The sequence below is a fragment of the Aedes albopictus genome, chromosome 1 (assembly GCF_035046485.1).
Source record: "Aedes albopictus strain Foshan chromosome 1, AalbF5, whole genome shotgun sequence".
NCBI classification, from domain to species: Eukaryota; Metazoa; Arthropoda; class Insecta; order Diptera; family Culicidae; genus Aedes; species Aedes albopictus.
This window is the reverse complement of record NC_085136.1, coordinates 241328951-241349226: the sequence shown is the minus strand read 5'-3', so window position 1 is coordinate 241349226 and position 20276 is coordinate 241328951. Positions and strand designations below refer to the sequence as shown.

The window sequence follows — 20276 nt, the reverse complement described above, 5'->3', positions numbered from 1 at the left end:
ACCGCCTCACATTCGCTCGTGAGAAAATTCCCGTGATTGTTTCGGCACATATCCGCTTGTGGCATAAACCCTCTGCGTGAGCGGTTCAGCTTCTCGTAGAACTTTCGTGTGTCCTTAGCGCGGTACAGCTCTTCCAACGCTTCGCCATCTCGTTCTTCCTGCCGGCGCTTCTTCCTCCGGAAGACTGAGTTCTGCCTGTGCCGCGCCTGTCTATAACGTGCCTCATTCGCCCTCATACGGTGTTGCAACTTTCTCACCCATGCTGTATTCTTCTCATTTCTTTTCATATTCGTCGTCGTAACAAACGTTTCTGTGATTTTGGAGTCGCGAAGCCTAGTGCTGCAGCCGGGGTACTACTCGATTTTGAGGTGTGTGAGGTGTTACGGGTGGCTTGTTATTGGGCTCATGCCAGCTAAGCACACAACTCTTAGCTTGCGGTCTTTGCCATCGCTTGACCCGTGGAAGCATGAGGTAGGAACTTGTGAGGACAGGTGAGGACCAGAGTCCTTCCCTGGTACTCGGACGTCGATCAGTGGCCCCTAACATGGGGATCAGACGTTGTTGTGAGCCGCTCCTCCTGGAGAACAGACGCTCGGGTTTTCAATAGCAAACCTTCCCCTTCCGTGTGAGTCTACGGCCACGTTCTCACCAGGGTTGGTTACTCGATCTTCCCTAAGGATGCTCACAGTCCGGTCGGTACCACTCTGTGGTATAGAGATAGAAGTTGCTGAGCAGCTAATGAATCTCAATGAGATCTGAATTGCGCAGAATATCTAGCCTTTATCGTCCCATAACCCTATGGTATTCGACAGATTATCTAAATTTAAAAACTTGCCTGCTCATACTTCGAACCAGTCTAATGCGGCTCATTGATGACATTTGCATAATGCAAAAACCACATGTACCACAAAACTACTAGTCGAGTTTGCGGTAGTTCTTGCTCGTGGGTAAATAGTTTGCTGTGATCAGCATTGTGAACTGCGGGAGGGCTTGTAAGTAAGAGGAGATGTAGGGTATTACAGATACAAAGTAGTCATATGATCTATGTGGTATGTAGAACCATCTGAAAGAGAAGGTAACCTAACTGACATCACATCACGTTGTACTACATGTGGTCACCAGTTTTTCCACTTGATTTCAATTTGTTTTGTTTCTATAAACGTGTATTTTTAGTAGGTGTCCAATTAACCATCCTTTCTCACTCCTCAGCAGTCGTAAGGACGTGGCTAGGACAGCTCTCAACCGTTGAAGGATTGCGTGTATCTAATGCCGTTTTTCTTTTTTAACCTGGGTTGGAACTGGATTGGCGGAAAATGTGTAAACAAACAACGTCAAACAAAGTTTAGTCCAAGCGAAACCGAAGTCGGGTTGGGGTTGAAACTGTGATCTGATCCAGTTCCAACCCAGGTTGGAACTGGATAATAAAGAAAAACGGCATAAGAGTCAGTTTAAGAGTCAGAGATTAGACCCAAATCTTTGTGCTTAGTTTCGGACATGAAGAAGCCCACCCTCATAACAGCGACCTCGGACAAATTCTAGGTCAAATTTGTGCGATTTGCTTAACCTTTCTAATGCATCACATTGAGAACATCTCACTGACGTAGTGTACGGTTCTAGTAAAAAATTACCTATAGAGGAAATCACGTTAAAATGTATGCGTGCCTTTTTTGTAGATGTAGTTGTGAAACTTCGAGGAAAATATTTGCACTCTTGCCCCGGACGTTAGTTTTATCATTATTTACCCGTTTTACCCAATTCGATTGGGTAATATTTGCATATGCAATCTGAATAGCCTTTCAATCGGCGTGCACTTTTGTGTGAGGAAAAATTTGCGCTAGTGTTCGTGTGTTGAAATGTCACTTATCTCTATGAATAAGGAGGGTTAATAAATATGGACCAATCAGGTCTGAGCCATTTAAAAGGAAAAAAAAGGAGGGTTAATTGACCAATTTTCGGCGTCGGTGGTGTAGTGGTAAGCGTGGTTGCCTCTCACCCCAGTCGGTCGGGGTTCAATTCCCGTCGACGCCGATGGGATTTTCTGAGACATAAAATCCGTGATCACGCCTTCCCTCGGATAGGAAGTAAAGCCGTAGGTCCCGGCCCATGTGTTGATGGGTTCGATATGTAGGGTCCTCAGGTGTGGTGGCTGTCTCCCTGGGGCGTCGGAATTTAAGGCTTAGCTCCTAGACCCAGCCGACGTAAAACACAACTATTTTGGCACCACTGCCTAGTTTGTTATTGAGTTATACCACCGCTGTTTTATTCACGTTTTTTGCATTGTCATACCCATTCAAAACTCAATCGAACTATTCGACTGTGAATTTAAATATATGAATTCGTGTGTGATAGTGTTTGATAATCGTATTCTTCGTGTTAAACCTTATTAGAGTCTATATTGTTATTGCACTATTCATCGTTGTCATCATTATCCCGTATACATATACCTTGCCGCACCCCGCCCATACCGCTACTGCCAGCAAGTAACCGTTCGAATTGGGTTTTTAAATTGAGAAAAATGTATCGTTTTTTTAATTTCATACAAAAGAGCACCTTTTTCTGAGCCGCTATGATTTTTTTCAGATTTTTAGAACTTTGTTTTGGTACTTAAAATCAATTTCAAAGAGATTTTTTGAAATCACCTTTTGACAGCTAGGTAACTGTTTGACAGCTCCACCCAGTACAAAATGCGACGAGGGGTGATTCGACAAATCGCTCCCATACAAACTTCAAATTGATTTTTAAATAGGTTCCCGGTCATCAAAATTCATGAAAATTTGGATTTCGGCTCAGTTTGACATGCAGATTCAGAATATGGAATTATCTCAACACCGCTAAAGAAGCCAATTGTTTCTTGCATACAATCCCGTCGATCGCTAGTGTTGCAGACCCGCAGGCGCATTCGTTGTTGATTCACCACCGTGATTCGTACAGAGTATTTTGACCACGATGACGTCGACTTGCTATTCATGCACCAACAAAATCACCGACTCGCCAGTAACTTGCCGTGGGTTCTGCCATGAGACATTTCATCGATCGTGTTGCAATATTGATTCATCTGCGTTCAACGAGGTGATGGACAACGAGCAAATTTTTTGGATGTGCAAACCTTGTTCGGACCTTATGAATGACATCCGTATGCGAGAATCCGTTCGTGCCGCCTATGAATCCGGTCAGGAAAGCGTGCTGACTGCGCACAACGAAATAGTAGCCAATTTGAAGCAAGAGATATTGATTGAGTTGAAAAACGAAATAAAATTGAATTTTTCAAAGCTCATCAACTCTAGCTCAATGACTCCCAGGTCTTCCAAGTGCCCCGCTTCTGCTATCATCTCAACCCGTCGTCGTCGCCTCTTCAGTAAGCCAAATAAATTGCCGTCACAGCCTGTTATGCCCGGTACTTCGGAATCCGTTTCTCCGTCATTTGGAAACATTGTTGCTACCGCTCCCATTCCAAAGTTTTGGCTACCTTTCTCGCATCTCTCGCGATATTACCTCCGAGCAAGTTCGAGCTCTAGTTTCGCATCGTTTGGGCACCGACGACGTTGAAGTTGTGCGGTTAGTTGCAAAAAATCGGGATGTTAGCACATTATCGTTCGTCTCCTTTAAAGTTGGGTTGAACAGCAGCGTGAAAGACAAAGCGATGTCTAATTCGACCTGGCCCAGAGGAATACTGTTTCGCGAGTTCCAGGACAATAGATCATCCCAAAATTTTTGGAAACCTCGTCTGACACCGAATCGTACCGACGTAGTTCCAGCCAACACTCCCACCAACGTTTCGTCACCGGTGGAAGAGTACTGCATGATGGAGTAAGGATACCACGACGCACACTAAAAAGCACTATGGAGGCCTCCGCTCAGCTCGACACAGTCCCGCCTTTTGCTGCCAGCGCTCATCACAGCCTTCGTGGTCCTGCTGTCGAGTCTGTAGTTGAGGTCCTCCAGCCTGCTTTTACAGGCAAGTATGTTCAATTTCAAGCCCTCTTCCTGCCTGATCGCCATTCCGTTTCCAGACGGTGTTCTACCACGGGCACTCCCTCTCGTAAACAGTCATCGTCTAGTGGTTCATCATTTATCAACGGTGCTTCATACAATTGGGTTCTTTAGGGGTATCTGGATTATTGCATAATCGGATTCTCCACCCAAAAATTAGTCGAAATCCAAAATTTCATAATTTTTGGAGTCCGGGAACTATTTTTAAAATGCATTTAAAGTTTGTATGGGGGAAATTTTTTGTTCGGGTCGAACTGTCACTTTATCGATTGAACTGTCATTCTATCCACAAAAACTAAAACTGTTTTGTTTATTTAACCATCAAAACAAAGGTATTGGATTCTAATAAAATCACGTAATACTCAGAAAAATGAGGTCTTTCTATTAGGCTATAGAAAATAGCAATATGTTATTCACTAAACAACCCAATTGCTCAAGCTTATCATCGCTCAGCCCGGGACGCCCGACATCAAGCAGTATGGAAGCCCCGGATCCGCCTAGCTCAGTCGCGCCTTCTGGTTCTACGATGACCGATTACCCGCCGCCATTAACTTGTTCCTGCCATCAAAGTCGTCCTGGCCCTGAGTCTAGTGCTGGTGATGGGGTCTTCCAAGCTGCTATCGAAGGCATGTATACTATTCCTAGCGGTAATCCTCGTCCTGATGTATATTCACCTCCTAGGTCCGCACCTCGCGGGGACGATACAGCACAGCCCGCTTCAAACGTCCTCGTGTATTATCAAAATGTTGGTGGTATTAACAGCTCTGTCGCGGAATATCAGCTGGCCCTTAGCGACGGGTGCTACGACGCTTACGCTTTCACCGAGACCTGGCTGAACGAATGCACATCATCTAGCCAGCTGTTTGACGATTCGTTTTCTGTATATCGACAAGACCGGTCACTCTTGAACAGCAACAAGATCGCCGGAGGCGGTGTTTTATTGGCTGTGCGCTCCAGATTCAAATCCCGCTTGGTAAGTCCACCGAACAGTTCATCGGTTGAGCAATTATGGGTTGCCATTTCAACCGAAGGTGCGACCATTTTTGTTTGCGTCGTTTACATCCCTCCCGATCGAATCAACGATGCAGGTGTGATTGAGACGCATATCAATTCACTCAATTGGGTGGTGTCGCAAATGAAACCTAAAGACAATGTCGTCATTCTCGGAGATTTCAACTTGAGCTCGATTGCTTGGCAGTGTAGTTCTGTGGGGTTTTTCTTTCCGTGTACTACTCGCTCTTCGATGGGCCAAACATCGCGTGAGCTGCTTGACGCTTATAGCACCGCTGGACTCAGACAGATGGTTGGAGTTAAAAATGAAAACAATCGTTCACTCGACCTGTGCTTCGTTAGCGAAGAACTAGGGGTGAATTGCTCGGTTATGCAAGCACCAGATCCGCTCGTTAAAATTGGTAGACATCATCCGCCTCTGCTGTTGAACCTTGAAGTGAATCCCTATAGATGCTTTCACGAAACCTCAGAAAGTATCGCCTATGACTTCAGTCGAGCCAATTTCGAGGAAATGAATAATTTCCTGGAACGCGTAGACTGGAATGAGATTCTTAGTGAATCCGATGCTAACCTCGCCGCTTCGACTCTGTCCGGAGTATTGCTCTATGCAATCGACCAGTTTGTTCCAGTTTCTTCTAAGCGGGAGCCTGCTGAACCGGCTTGGTCAAATGCTGCCCTCAAAAATCTCAAAAGAGCTAAACGAGCAGCTCTAAGGCGCCACTGTAAATTCCGTACGGACACAACGAGAGCATGTTATCTGGAAGCGAATACTGCATACAAGCACCTCAACGATAGGCTCCATAGCGCCCATCTAAGCCGATTACAAAGCCGGCTGAAAACTAAGCCCAAGAGCTTTTGGCATCACGTCAACGATCAACGGAAAGAATCTGGTTTGCCGTCCACGATGACTGATGGATTGCAGGAAGCTGATACTACCACCGCTATAGTCGACATGTTCCGTTCTCAATTCAGCAGCGTCTTCGTTAATGAGGAACTTGACCCGCAGGATGTAGCCAACGCAGCACAGAATGTGCTCAGCTTTCCAACATCTGGAGTGCAGTTCGCTATCACCAACGATGCCGTAATTGCCGCCGGTAAGGATTTGAAGTCCTCCACCGGATGTGGTCCGGATGGCATCCCTTCACTCGTTATTAAACGTTGTATGAGCTCCCTAGCCGTGCCGCTGACTACCGTTTTCAACCTTTCCCTGGAGACCGGTATTTTCCCCAACTGCTGGAAGCAGTCGCACGTTTTTCCCGTTTTTAAGAAAGGCTGTAAAAGAACTGTGTCAAACTACAGAGGTATTGCTTCTTTGTGCGCCACATCGAAGTTGCTGGAGTTGATCGTTTTAAACCAGTTAGTCCAAGGTTACGCACATTATATATCTGAGGATCAGCACGGATTCGTTCCAAAACGATCGACGACCTCCAACCTGACGTGCTTTACGTCCTACCTGATACGCCAGTTTCAAAGCGGCCATCAAGTTGACGCCATCTATACCGACCTTTCTGCCGCCTTTGATAAAATGAATCACCAAATCGCTTTGTCCAAATTTGACAAACTAGGCATGAACAACAACCTCCTCATCTGGCTTCGATCCTATTTGACCGGACGCAGTATGTCTGTGAAAATTGGTGACTACGTCTCTTCACCGTTCACGGTATGGTCCGGCGTTCCCCAAGGCAGTCATCTTGGACCGTTTTTATTTCTGTTGTATATGAATGATGTCAACTCTATGCTCAAATGCTTGAAACTTTCATATGCTGACGACCTGAAGCTGTATTTCGTGATCAAGCAACGTCAAGACGCAGTGTTTTTGCAACAACAGCTTGAAATATTTGCTGCATGGTGTTCTTTAAATCGGATGTCACTAAATGTGTCGAAATGCTCTGTTATTTCATTCGGCCGTAAAAAGTCCCTTTTCCATTTTGACTACGCTTTGGAAGGTGTCCAGTTGAAGCACGAATCGTTCAAAGACCACGTCGCCTATGTCGTGGCGAAAGCATCGTCGCAACTTGGTTTCCTCTTTCGCTTTGCCAAAAAGTTCAAGGACATTTACTGCCTGAAGACGCTGTATTGCTCAATTGTGCGGCCCATCCTGGAGTACTCGGCAGTCATCTGGGCCCCTTTTTATGACAACGATACTCAACGCATCGAAAGAGTTCAGCGAAAATTCATTCGTTTTGCGCTACGTCATCTCAGGTGGAGGAATCCTCTAGTATTGCCTAGCTACGAGAGTCGCTGTCAGCTTATCAATTTGGAAACTCTTAGTGCAAGAAGCAACGTGGCCAAAGTCAGCTTTATTGGAGATCTCCTGCAAGGTAACATCGGCTGTCCCAATCTGCTTGGAATGCTGCATATTAACACTCGTCGACGTAGTCTGAGGTCTCATCCGTTCCTCAACCTTCCGTCAGCAAGCACCAATTACAGCGCTCATGAGCCTATTCGTGATATGTCTCGTCTGTTCAATACTTGTTATTCTGTATTCGATTTTAATGTGTCACGTGAGGTCAATAAGCGTAGTTTTAAGCGTGTTTTTTGTTAATGTTTAGCTGTAATTTTGTAGTTGTATTACTTGTGTCATTGGGGTGAAAATTTTACCTGTTGGCTTTATATGTATAAATAAATAAATAAATAAATAAACTGGCGCCGAACGGTGCTAGTTGGCCAGAAAAAAGAAGAAGAAGAAGAATTGACCAATCCAAATTCCTGTGTGGTAGTGGTTTGTGTTCAGATTTCCCGTGTTAATCTATCTGTAAGAACTTTGTAAACATCTTTTGTTCTCACGTATATGGATAGGCTTGCATTAGGTTTCGTGAGATATTTTTTGGACAACTCAATTCTAATACATTGCAGATGATATGAAACCAATTCGTTTTTTACTTGATTCTTATAGTGATAACCTAATTTTTTCGATAATCTATTCTGCTTGCTGTTGTGCTAAAACATACATAAGATCGTGGCCGAGCCCGAGTTGCCTCACTAACTGTAGCAAACCTTATGTTTACGTTAGCGTTCAAAGACCTGACTATTGAATAAACTTCTCATGCATAAAAGTGTCCACTCAGATGATGATGGTAATTACGATAATACATTAATGACAATATTTTCATTCCACCGCCGACCGTTTGCGCCCACCACAGTTGCATCAACATCATGCGGTGCATGTGTTGCAAGACGCGATTCTGTCTATGGTAGCTCTTTCTAGCTCGGTCGGCGGCGGAAACATGATCTTCGGCGACGGCGGCGGCGGAGTCCGGACCCAAGTGCGTACCCTCTGGGGCCGAGCCCCGAGCCTTTGAACGCCGGGCGAGCGACGGCAAAAGTCAATCACCGTAAATCGACTTATAATTTAATTACCCCTGAAGCAAATTATAGTGTTTATAATAGCATCATATTAATCATAACAGAGCGTCGCCAAAGCGCATTACCCAGCGCAGCGCTCTGCAGACAATCGTGTTTTGGAGTGATATCTGTGGCGATACGGGATAGAACTTTTTTGAGCTTGAAATCTTCGACTTGGATCAAATCTAATAAGGTACAGTGACCCCACACCGATGAATCACCTTAATTTTTGTACACTATTTATGAATCACCATGTTGATCAAATGGAGTGATCCATAAACTGTGGTCATTTTTGCCGATTCATAAATTGTGGGATCCCTGTACACCCAGAAAATTTATTTTCAGACATGATTCCTGCGTAACCCATTTAAAAGTTTTGGGACGTTAAATCGAAAATCGTTTTGTTACCCTTTTGCTGTGAGGTACGCAAGGTACATATTTGTCACTGAGATACCTTGGAATCGACTAAACTCAAGACCATCTATTATTGATGAATAGAGATCCTGAGTTACAGTATGTCACTCCCCCATTCTGGCGAGACTAGCTCTATAAAGCCAACCACGTCCTTGGTATATAAGATCAATATGTCAGCAGGCCCTAAAAAGGGCTTGCTGAGAACTTTGAACCTACGTTGAGTGAGTGCACTGCAATAGCAGATGATGTGTTCTGATGTTTCCCTCTCCTCGTCACAGAAGCGGCAATTTGAGGTTTGGATTGCTCCGATCTTTTGTAGATGGTATCTGCAGGGGCAGTGTCCAGTTATTAGACCGGTGTAGATGTTGAGATCCCTTTTGTTGAGGCCTAATAGTTGTTGGGTTTTCTTGGGGTTTATCGTTATCCAGTTTGATGTGATTTGACTGACCATATATTTTTTCAGTTCCATTTTTACAGAGCAGTCTGAGATCCCGCAGAAGGGCTCAGGGCCAATGAACCTTTCATTAAATCCATTCCTGGCTAGCTCATCAGCAATCTCGTTTCCCTCTAGACCCGTATGTCCTGGGATCCAATATAGGTAGACTCGATTGCGTATGGAAAGCCAGAATGCATTCCCACACTAGCTTTGAGGTACAAGTGTAGTTATTAAGCGACTTAAGTGCCGCTTGGCTGTCAGAAAATATACATATTTTTGCAAACCTATACTTTCTCCTCAGGCATAATAACACGCATTCTAATATTGCATATATTTCCGCCTGAAATACTGTGGGCCACTGTCCTAAGTGGACAGAGATTTTTGTTCTAGGGCCATAGATTCCGGAGCCTGTCAGATTATTCATTTTCGAACCATCTGTGAAGAAATTTATAGAGCCTGTTGGAACGCTGGGTCCACCTCCTTCCCACTCCTGGCGGGAAGGAATGAACACAACGTAAGGTAAGTCATAATTGACTACCGTTTCCATCCAGTCACTACAAATTCCTATTGCGGGATTTATGGCAAATTCATTTAATATGCTGAGGTGACCCGTAAGGTTTCCCGACAGCAGTGTTTTTGTTCTCTTTAACCTTAGAGCACTTTTTTCCGCATCCAGCTTTATGAATTGATCTAACCGGGGCAGGTGAAGCATTGCGTCTAGGGCCAAAGTGGGTGTACTACGAACTGCACCAGTGATGGCTATGCAAGCGGTGCGTTGGATTTTGTTGAGCTTAGCCCTTGCAGCAGCCTCATTAGTTTTAGGCCACCAGACAAGGGAAGCATAAGTAGTCCTGGGACGGACAATGGTTTTATATATCCACATGATCATACTTGGTTTTAGGCCCCATCTTTTACCCAGGGTTTTTGAACAAACCCAAAGTTTATTGAGACCTTTCTGCACAACTGATTGGAGATGAGAGTTCCAATTCAGTTTTGCGTCGAGTATGATACCTAGATATTTTACTTCGCTTGAATAAACTAGTTGTGTATGATTCAAGAAAGGGGGTTTCAGTTGGTCCTTCCTCCGTTTGGTGAAAAGGATAATGGAAGTTTTTGTAGGATTTATGCCTAGTTGTTCCTTTTGACACCAGGAATTTGCCTCGTACAATAATGACAACGTCATCAGCATATCCAACCACTTCGAAGCCTCTTCTCTCTAAGCTGTCTAGAAGCTCATCCACCACCAGTGACCACAACAAAGGAGAAAGCACTCCGCCTTGCGGACACCCCCTTGTTGCTTTAACAGTAATGTATGAACCGCTAAGCTCAGAGGAGATTTTTCGATTAGCTAGCATAGCATGTACCCAGGTAACAATGCATGGGTCGAATTTTCTCCTCAACATTGCTGACCCTATAGACGAATAAGAAGCGTTATCAAATGCGCCCTCAATATCAAGAAATGCTACAAGAGCAATTTCTTTTGCATTAAGTGTTTTTTCGATCTTTTGAACTACCGTATGTAGTGCCGAGAACGTAGATTTTCCACTTTGATAAGCGAATTGGTTTTTTGACAAAGGCATTGCTTTCATAAATTTGTGATTTATGTACTCGCATAGTACCTTTTCCATAATTTTGAGCATTAAAGATGATAAACTTATCGGCCTGAATGCTTTGGGGTTGGTTTTATCTCTCTTTTCTGCCTTCGGAATGAAGACAGCCCGGATTTGACGCCAATCGTTGGGTATATGCCCCAAAATCAGACTCGCCCTAAAATCTCAACCAAGGGTGGAACCAGTGTTTTCTCCTCTTTTTGGATCAACGCTGGGAATATTCCATCCATGCCAGGAGAATTAAATCTAGATTGAGTTTAAATAAGGGCGAAAGTAACTTGAGAGAGTTCTCTTCATCGACTCTCTCTTCTGCAAATTAAAGTGACAAGATGCAAATTCAATCGATTTTTTTTACACTTAGACGCTAGATTGCATCGAAACCTAGCGATTTATGACCAAAAAATTCAACCATACTTACATCTTGTCACTTTAATTTGATGAAGAGAGAGTCGATGAAGAGAACTCTCTCATGTTACTTTCGCCCTTATTCAAACTCAATCTAGAAATCTAGATTGAGTTTGAATAAGGGCGAAAGTAACATGAGAGAGTTCTCTTCATCGACTCTCTCTTCATCAAATTAAAGTGACAAGATGTAAGTATGGTTGAATTTTTTGGTCATAAATCGCTAGGTTTCGATGCAATCTAGCGTCTAAGTGTAAAAAAGTTCGATTGAATTTGCATCTTGTCACTTTAATTTGCAGAAGAGAGAGTCGATGAAGAGAACTCTCTCAAGTTACTTTCGCCCTTATTTAAACTCAATCTAGAAATGGCTCGGAAGATCTCACAGCCCTCTCAACCCTGGCCCGAGTGAAAGCTTCCTTTGCAACTTTTATTGCGTCTTTTTTAGATCCAGACACACATAATTGGATCTCTTGTGGATCTGAGACAGCAATTCCAGTGCCTTGGTCGCCGATGCTCGACTCAGGGATTGAATCAGGGAAGTGGATCTTTAACAATTCGCTCAGTGTAGCGAACCATCCGTCTTTCGGAGGCTACCCACACCATTGGAGTGGTCTTTTGAAAGAGTTTTTTGGAGTCTGGCCACTACGGCCACTCCATGCATTCACACATTAGAATCCACGATTTCCGTTTGGCTGACCTTATTTCTTTGTTGTAGTTCGTCAGGGCCTTTCTGTATAGGCTCCAATCGCCGGTTCGCTTGGCACGATTGAATTCCCTACGCGCAGTTTTCCTAAGCTTCTCAAGAGTTTTATTCCACCATGGAACGTCTCTACTCGAACTAATGGACTACCTGCTTTGCGCGCAGCCACAGTTGATCAGCAGGAGTAAATCAATTTAATTTTGTATGGCGAAATGCATCTAAACTTGAATTACTTGAAATACAAAGCTTTTCCCGAAAAAATATTTGGTAGGCTCAATAGTGGTCACCATTGTGCACAACCACTACCAAATATTATTTCGAATAATGTGTTCCACTTTGAAGAATTTGCCTTTAGATGGTATTCGCCATACAATATTTTTGCGATTTACTTTTAGCGATTTTTCGCGCATAGAAGCTAGCGCCACATTGGTCGATACGGAGAGTAGGAAAACAGCCGATGTAGTTAATTCATTGATTTAGTTGGACGACTCTCTTGGTAGGCATTAAGGATTTTGTTTTTAATGGATTTTGACGTGGAAGATGCGTAATGGACTTGATGTGACTTGCTAATAGCAAGTTGCTATGATGTACTCTTCGGATTGTAGGATAGCTGAGTAGGATTCCCAATCAGTTTTCTTAGGATCTTTAAACGTTTTTTCTATCGTTAGACCCCCTTCCCATTCGAAGATGATGTGTTTGTGGTCTGACATTGATATTTCTTCAGAAACATGCCAGTTTTTTATTTTATCAGAGATAGACCGACCACCTAGAGTCAAGTCCAAAATTTCCTGACGAATGGAGTTTTCAAACGTGGGCTTGTCACCAACATTACAAATGTCAATGTTCTTGGAAGAGAGAAACTGTAACAGGTAGGGTATCGCGCCACTTGGGCGGTGGCTTCTACATTCGTCTGTTTTCTACTACAACTCAGTCAATTTTGAACCAATTGACTTGAAATGTTGTACACGGGTAGATACTAGCGTGGGTCATCGGAACCGCTTTCTCAGATCAAAGCTTTTTTGGTTCCGTTTCGGGTCCCGAGTATCTGTGCAAAATTTGAGCACGATCGGTTGCGTCTACACTTTGCGCATTGCAATTGAAATTTGTATGGAATTTTGTATGGGAAAACATACTTTTTTGCATTTTTGGCATAAATTGAAAAAGTTTGTCTGAAATATTTTAACCGATACTGTACAATGATAGCTTAGGATGTTCTGAAAAACTTTGTTGAAGACCGCAAAGCGATCCGATGCTTGTCAAAATAGTTATAACCAACGAACCGCATGCATATGTTTATGTTTTAACATGTAAAGGAATAACAATAGCAACAAAATCATGCTGTTTTGGCAAGCAATGCCAACGCTTTAACTTTTTTCATTAGTATCAGATCACTTCGCGGTCTTCGACAAAGTTTTTCAGGACACCCTAGGCTATGTTTTCACTTTATCGGTTACATGGTTTTAGAAAAAATCTAGCTTGTCTAGAGAGAAATGCAAAAAAGTGTGTTTTCCCATGTAAAATCCCATACAAACTTCAAGAGCGATGCGCAAAACGTAGACACAACTGATCGTCCCCAAATTTTGCACACTTATTTGGGTCCTGAAATGGGATCAAAAAAGCTTTGATCTGATGGGATACCATTGATTTTTTCAATTTTCCGATGACGATGACCCACTCTAGTAGATACTATACCTATCTCACCACATTCCTAAATTTGTGTCAATTGGTTCAAATTTGACTGAGTTATAATGGAAAACGAACGACGAATATAGAAGCCACCGCCCAAATGGTGCGATTCCCTACTCACCTCTGGTGTTTATATTTGTACTTCCCCATACGGTGTGATGTGCATTTGCGTCACACCCTATGACGAAGGGGATGTTGTGTCGGTGGCTGTAGGCAACGAGCGCAGCTATTTCTGGAGGAGGGATTTCGTTCACGTCACCTGGGAAGTATGCTGAGACCATCAGGATCTCTCTACTCCCTCTAGCGGAAGGTATCCTGACAGCTACGATGTCCCTATGAATTCTGAAATTGGAAAGTATTTACAGTTGCTATCTAATAAAATAGTCGCTCTAGGAGAAAGCTGGCTGTCATCATATACCAACTTACATGAGTGTTGTGGAATACCTTGTATTCTGGATTTATTAACCCATGGCTCTTGAACGAGGGCCACGGTTAGATTCTCTTTGGTGAACCTCCGACAGAGCACACCCGTGGCGCTCTCAGCATGGTGGAGGTTCACTTGCAGAGCTTTAGTCGCCATTTCTGGGGTTCCCGCTTTTTTCCGGACGATCCGGCTTTGGATGTTGCGGATCATCAGGGTGTCGTTTGGTGTTACAGTTTGGGTTGTTTCTCTTCCCTGTAGCGACCTGGCCCGCCAGTTTCGCCTCTGTGGTCAAACTGTCGCTTTTTGCACTCCCTTTGCCCTGTTTAGATACCTTTGGTTTGGTACCACTAGAGCAGGGAGTCGCATGTAAGCTTCGAGCTTTTCCTTTAGAGGCGAACTGAATAGCCTTTATTGTGCTTTTGGGGTGGGATTTATTAACCTCGCCCAAACCGGAGGCTTCCACAGATTGCTCTTGGGTCGGCGTTCCAGTCGGATTGGCGGTATCGGCAGTCGGTTGATCTGTAATCTTCCTTAGTTGGATTTCACCAAATCGGTAGTTGAGGGTGTATTTGGACTTCTTCAACTTTTCCATCGACGCACCCTCTACTGTGAAGATCCATTTGACATAAATGTATTTCAGAATGGATCGTTTCACAATACGCCAATTAGTTGTTGTGATGTCATTTTGGCTTTCTATGAGAGCCTTTATTCGGTCGTCGTCATAGCTGGAGCTTTGTGGGAAGAATACTCGGATCATTTCTGGACGTGGAATTCACTTACTTTTAATTAACCCTTCAGCGCGCGCGCTGTTGTAAAAAGTACAACACTACCAAAAAACCTCGCTTTCCGTATACAGCGCGAGCGCGGTGCAGTTTCGGTTGCTTGATGGCGCGCGTCCTGGAAGGTTAACACCACTGAATTTCACGGAAAGGCGAAGATCGAAGCAGACAGTGATCGCGAGTGCGTGTGTTTTTGCGTTTGACAGCAAATTTTTCGTGTTATGTGTGAGCCAATTTTCATGATTTGGCTGATGATCCGGCTGGCCCTACGCCACCCGGATTATAAATTAAATGGAAGTAGAATGTTTCGGAGTGTGTTAGACGTGGTGAAGCCGAGTGTTTCGCCCAAATATCTTTATAGGTATGGTGATTGCAAACGAGTGGAAAAGGTTACTCGGTCCGCAACGGTTGCATTGCGGCAATCGTCGTTGTTTCGCGTGTGTCCATATCGATTGTCGGATCGCGGTCGGTCTCAGTTTTGGGGCGGCTAATGCGAGCCACCGTGGTATTAAGTGATCGTAGGTGCTATCAGTACGGAATTCAGTTCTGGTCGCATGGCGCTTTTTCTTTGGCTGGACACCGGACCAAACGTAGGGGAACTAAGGGTAAGACGCCCACGTTAAGGAAGAGTCCAATTTTAACCACGAAACACTTCATAATACATACTTTTTTGGCACTAACATGAAGCACCAACATGTTTCCTTTCAAATAGAAGAAACCATAAACCAGTTTTATGTTTTACTACAGAAAAATTTAAATTTGAAAAAAAGTTTGATTTTCAGATTTTTAGTTTCAATGCGGGGTAAAACGCGCCACTAGCCACAGATAACGCCAGGATGCCAAATTGTGTACATATACTTGCGCGCCTGGTTTATTGTCATTTGTTATTGTTCGTGAATGGTATACAGTCAATGCATAATTATGGATCACCTGTATTTATGGGTCAATTCCATTTAAACGTCATAGTGAGCTGTTTTATCAATAATTACTACAAAATGACACCTGGATATGTGATTAGTGAACTTATTCATAGTAAAAATGTGCTGTTGCTTGGTTCCAACTTGTGTTCTACATAATTTATGCCAGAATTTGGTTCTAAATAGCTATTTTAATGTAAATAACTAGGGGTGGGCATTTTACCCCACACATGCCTCAGAGGTTTGGACGCTTGTAAAAAAGTTATAAGGGCCAAATTCGATACTTTTTCCGCTTGGTACACAAACAATGGGAGTATGCAAAACAGTTTATGGGGATAGCGAGAAAAAAATTCTTTTAAATGATGTAAAAAAGTGCAACAATTTGATATGCTCAAATTACATCAAAAGTAACCAAAATCTTTTTTTGAAGTTTTTGTACAATTTTTTTAGTAAAAATATGTAAACTCAAATGTAAAGAAGCATTTTTATTCTTATTTTAACGATTGCAGTTGAAAAAAGTGCCGAAAATAACGTGGTTTGCCTAAAACAAGGGTGGCGCAACTTGCCCCCTATGGGCGTTATGGCCGCAGTTCCCCTACTTGGCTGACGATCGTGTGATATGCTGTGGAGCTCTCACTCGGAAGCTGCGGAGCGATTTCCCACAATGATCAACTATTTTTCAAAAGTATTCAGTTGAATTGAATTATTCAATCGTACCGTAATCAACCTTTAATTAAATAATTATATCTACTATGTACTAATGTTTACTTTTTCAGCGTTAACCAGGTAAATGATTAAACTAAATTAATAACAATTTGTCATTCGCTTTTTCGCCAAGGAAAGCATCCCAATAAACCCCATCCACATCCAACTCCAGATATCTATGAAGTGGCCCAAGTTCTTGGACATATTCTGAGTAGATATCTAATCAACATCAAGGACCTGGCCAGGTGTCGAGAGTTAGTTAAATGAAAAGTTTGTCAAGTCCCAGGCAACTTTTCTGGCGCATTAAACGACTCTATCGACAGCCACCCCAGGATGTGTACGGTCGGCTATGCTATGCTATGCTACCACTGAATTTCACGGAAAAGCGACCGAACAGTTAGCGGTTCAAACCTACACTAGTCGTAAAGAATGATCGTTCGGTAAATAGAGCACAATCCCGATCTACCAAGTGATCGTCACAACACCCCCCTCCAGAACGATCATTCCTTCCAGTTATTTCACATAGTATCGATGCATTTAATCATTCCCTAAAACTAGGGTTATCGTTTTCTGCTAAATCTACTTGTACTAGATAACTATAAACCTGTTCGAGTTCTGTAAGCATTGACAGTACATTGTGTAGTTTTCGCGGAAAATGAAATTTTAGTAGAAATAGTAACTTTTCTTCAGTAGGTGGAACCGTTAAGTATTTTGATTGATTAACAAGCCTAGCGAAATATGAACTCATTTTAGATGATCTACCTTTATTCTCGTATGTTCCTCACTGCAAGTGTTTCACGAACGCTCGCTGTTCCGTGTTTCCCCAAAACCGTTTTAAGAATAGCATTTTGAATGTGTCCCAATTTGTAAATTTATAGAAAAAGGTACGGTTCCATACTTTCGGATCTCCTGATAAACAATCGAACACGCTACCTAACAGAAAAACATCCGATGGAGATTTGCTTTTCATGTGCATGTAAGCTTCGAATCGCTCGATGAATTCAGCCGCAGTGAATTGGTCAAATTTGCCATTATACCATGGTTGTTTGATGCCACTGCACGTGTGTATAGCTGCTTCGCGGCACGGTGTTTTTATGGTGTTTACTGTAGCTTGAGCTGGTCGCCGTTCGACGCTATTCATATAACAAGCTGCTGGTCCGGCAGCGGTTACTTCTTCGCATTGTTCATCTGTATCGCCCAGTAGACTTGTGTTGAAGATGGATTGGATGAAATGTTGAAGCTTTTGGATTGCTTCTTCCAAACGCTGCATACGTTGTTGCATGCTCTGGACATCTTACATAGGTTGCATGTCCACGGCTTTGTAACATGATGATTGGGTTGGGTAGTTTTCTCCGGAGACTGTCGCAATAAAGTTTGAAATTCTGGATTCACTTACTTTTATTTACACCACTGAATTTCACCGAAAGGCGACCGAACAGTTAGCGGTTCAAACCTACACTAGTCGTAAAGAATGATCGTTCGCTAAATAGAGCACAATCCCGATCTACCAAGTGATCGTCACATTTGAAAGTTTAAACTCGGCGGTAAACTGGAACACGGCATCTGACGGCGTCGCATAAACTAAGAGTTGAACTAAGTAAAACGATGAATATAGTGAAACGAATAAAACACGTTAGGTTGCGGTGGGCTGGACACGTATCTTGTATACCGGAGCGACAACATAAACCCATATCCAGTAGAGAACCCGGAAGGAGCCGTCGGCTTCGTGAAAGGCCGCGTACACGTTGGCTTTTTGCATTTGAGGACTCTAGTTGGAACTTTGGGGAACATAGATTGGCGTCGGATGGAACATGCTCTACGCCAACGTTGAGTTGGTTTACTGTTCAGTGCACACGCCCACGCTGCGCTCATGAAGTGGGAACAAATTGATAAGAGGATAATTGTAGCCATATTCAGAACATGGGTTCAAAACATTACCATGATCTAATGTTACGGAAATCGGAAATCGGACGCTGATTCAACACACGTCGACTGGAAGACGGTGCGGTGAAACGATGCTTCGTCGAGGAGCTAGAGATCCGTGCTGCGGACATTCCGGAAGGTGGAAGCGTAGAAGATCAATGGAGTGCCTTCATCGCCACCGGCGAGAATAATTTGGGTGAGCTACGCACCCGGGGAAAGCAATGGATCACATATGATACCAGGAGGATCGTAGAGGAGCGATGGAACGCCAAAGCAGCGATAGAGCGAGCAAAAACACGAGGAGCCAAAGCTTCTCGAGAAGGAAGTGGAACGTTCATGTAGATGAGACAAATTAGCGTGGACGTACTCCCTAGCCGACGAAGGCGAGAAAGCCGCAAACACCGGCGATATCCGTCTCCTCTACGATGATGTTTCACGTCGCCTTAGTGGGACTAAGATGAATGCGATGAAGCCCGTAAAAGACACGTCTGGGCAGTTATTGACCGATCCAACTGACCAGTTGAAACGCTGGTTCGAGCACTTTGGAAACCTTTTTCAAGTGTCGACCACGTCATCAACACCTAAGCATGATTCGCCAAAGGTTCGATGCATTACCAGTGTCAACACCGAAGCTCCATCAGTGCAGGAGATAGAAACTGACATCCGTAGCATGAAATCGCACAGAACCTCGGGGGTCGATCGCATACCAGTTGAGATGCTCAAAACTGACCCCAGTATCCGCACAACTACTGCATCAATTACACTAGTTTACAGCATTTTTGAACTCGGTAAGCTGATGATCATTTTTGGTGTAGAATCATGCCCTGAGTTCGAAAACGCGAAAGAAAAAAATTACAGTAGAACGGAAATTTTTTCGACTTTCCATACAAGGTTGATGATTTGAAATCGATTTTTGTTCAATTTTTAAGCAAAGTCGCTCACTTCAAACATCTCATTCTCCGTAATCAATGCTCCGATTGAGCTGAAATTTTTACTGTAACTCGTTTACATATGATATGTCAAATAAACGTCGAGAAAGAATTTTTAAGTTGGTTTTTTCTTATTGAAAAAAATACACTTCTTCAAAAATTTTTGGGATTTTTGCTTAAATTTAAGAAGATTGTCCCTAAAACTCGTCAATATCTTGAATTTCATCAATCTGAGGCAAAACCTGTTTTCAGATGAACGAATGGTATTGTATTGAGCTCTTGATGTATGGAAAAAGATTTAAAATTAGTTGAACAAAACGTAATATATTTGAATTTTAGTAAATTACATATTTTGAAAAGTTGCAAAACTCGATATTGAGCTTAAACTCAAAAACTGTTCTACTTAAAATTTTTTGAAGGTCGGTTTCGAAATCAGCACTAAATTGTGCTTCAAAAATGTTGATCGTTGATAGAAGTTCACGACTTTCGTTTTATTTTGTAAACTTGTGTTATTCTGCAACATATGGGAAACTGTGGCACTTCCGGCCGACTGGATGCAAGGCATCTTAGTAAGGTACCAAAAAAGGGTGACCTGACTGGCGATTATTGGCGGGGCATTATGGTACTGTGTATCGTTCTTAAAGTCCTCTGCAAAGCAATCCTTAACCGGATACAGGAGAAGATTGAGGCAACTCTCCGACGGCAGCGAACAGGATTATATGTGCCGGACGATCATGTGTGGACCATATTGTCACGCTCCGTATCATTCTGGGGCAAATAAATGAATTCCGAGAATCTCTCTACCTGGTGTTCATTGATTAGCAAAAAGCTTTCGACCGTCTCAATCACGAAAACATATGGGGTGGGAATCCCTCAGGCGCACCCACCGTACAGGACATTTTCGTGTAGAGTACTGCACAACGATGTATTGTCCGATCCCATCCGGGTCGTTGCTGGAGTGAGGCAAGGATGTATCCTATCACCGCTACTGTTTCTCATCGTAAT

At 43.2% G+C, this 20276-nt stretch overlaps 1 protein-coding gene across 1 annotated transcript; it reads left to right on the top strand.

Moving 5' to 3' along the window:
- Positions 1 to 3640: 3640 nt before the first annotated feature.
- On the top strand, positions 3641 to 8303 carry LOC115256208 (uncharacterized). The gene is made up of 3 exons (XM_062859039.1): positions 3641 to 3807; positions 4672 to 6661; positions 8145 to 8303. Exons 1-3 carry the CDS (start codon positions 3641 to 3643, stop codon positions 8301 to 8303), a joined length of 2316 nt encoding a protein of 771 aa, XP_062715023.1.
- Positions 8304 to 20276: the final 11973 nt, after the last annotated feature.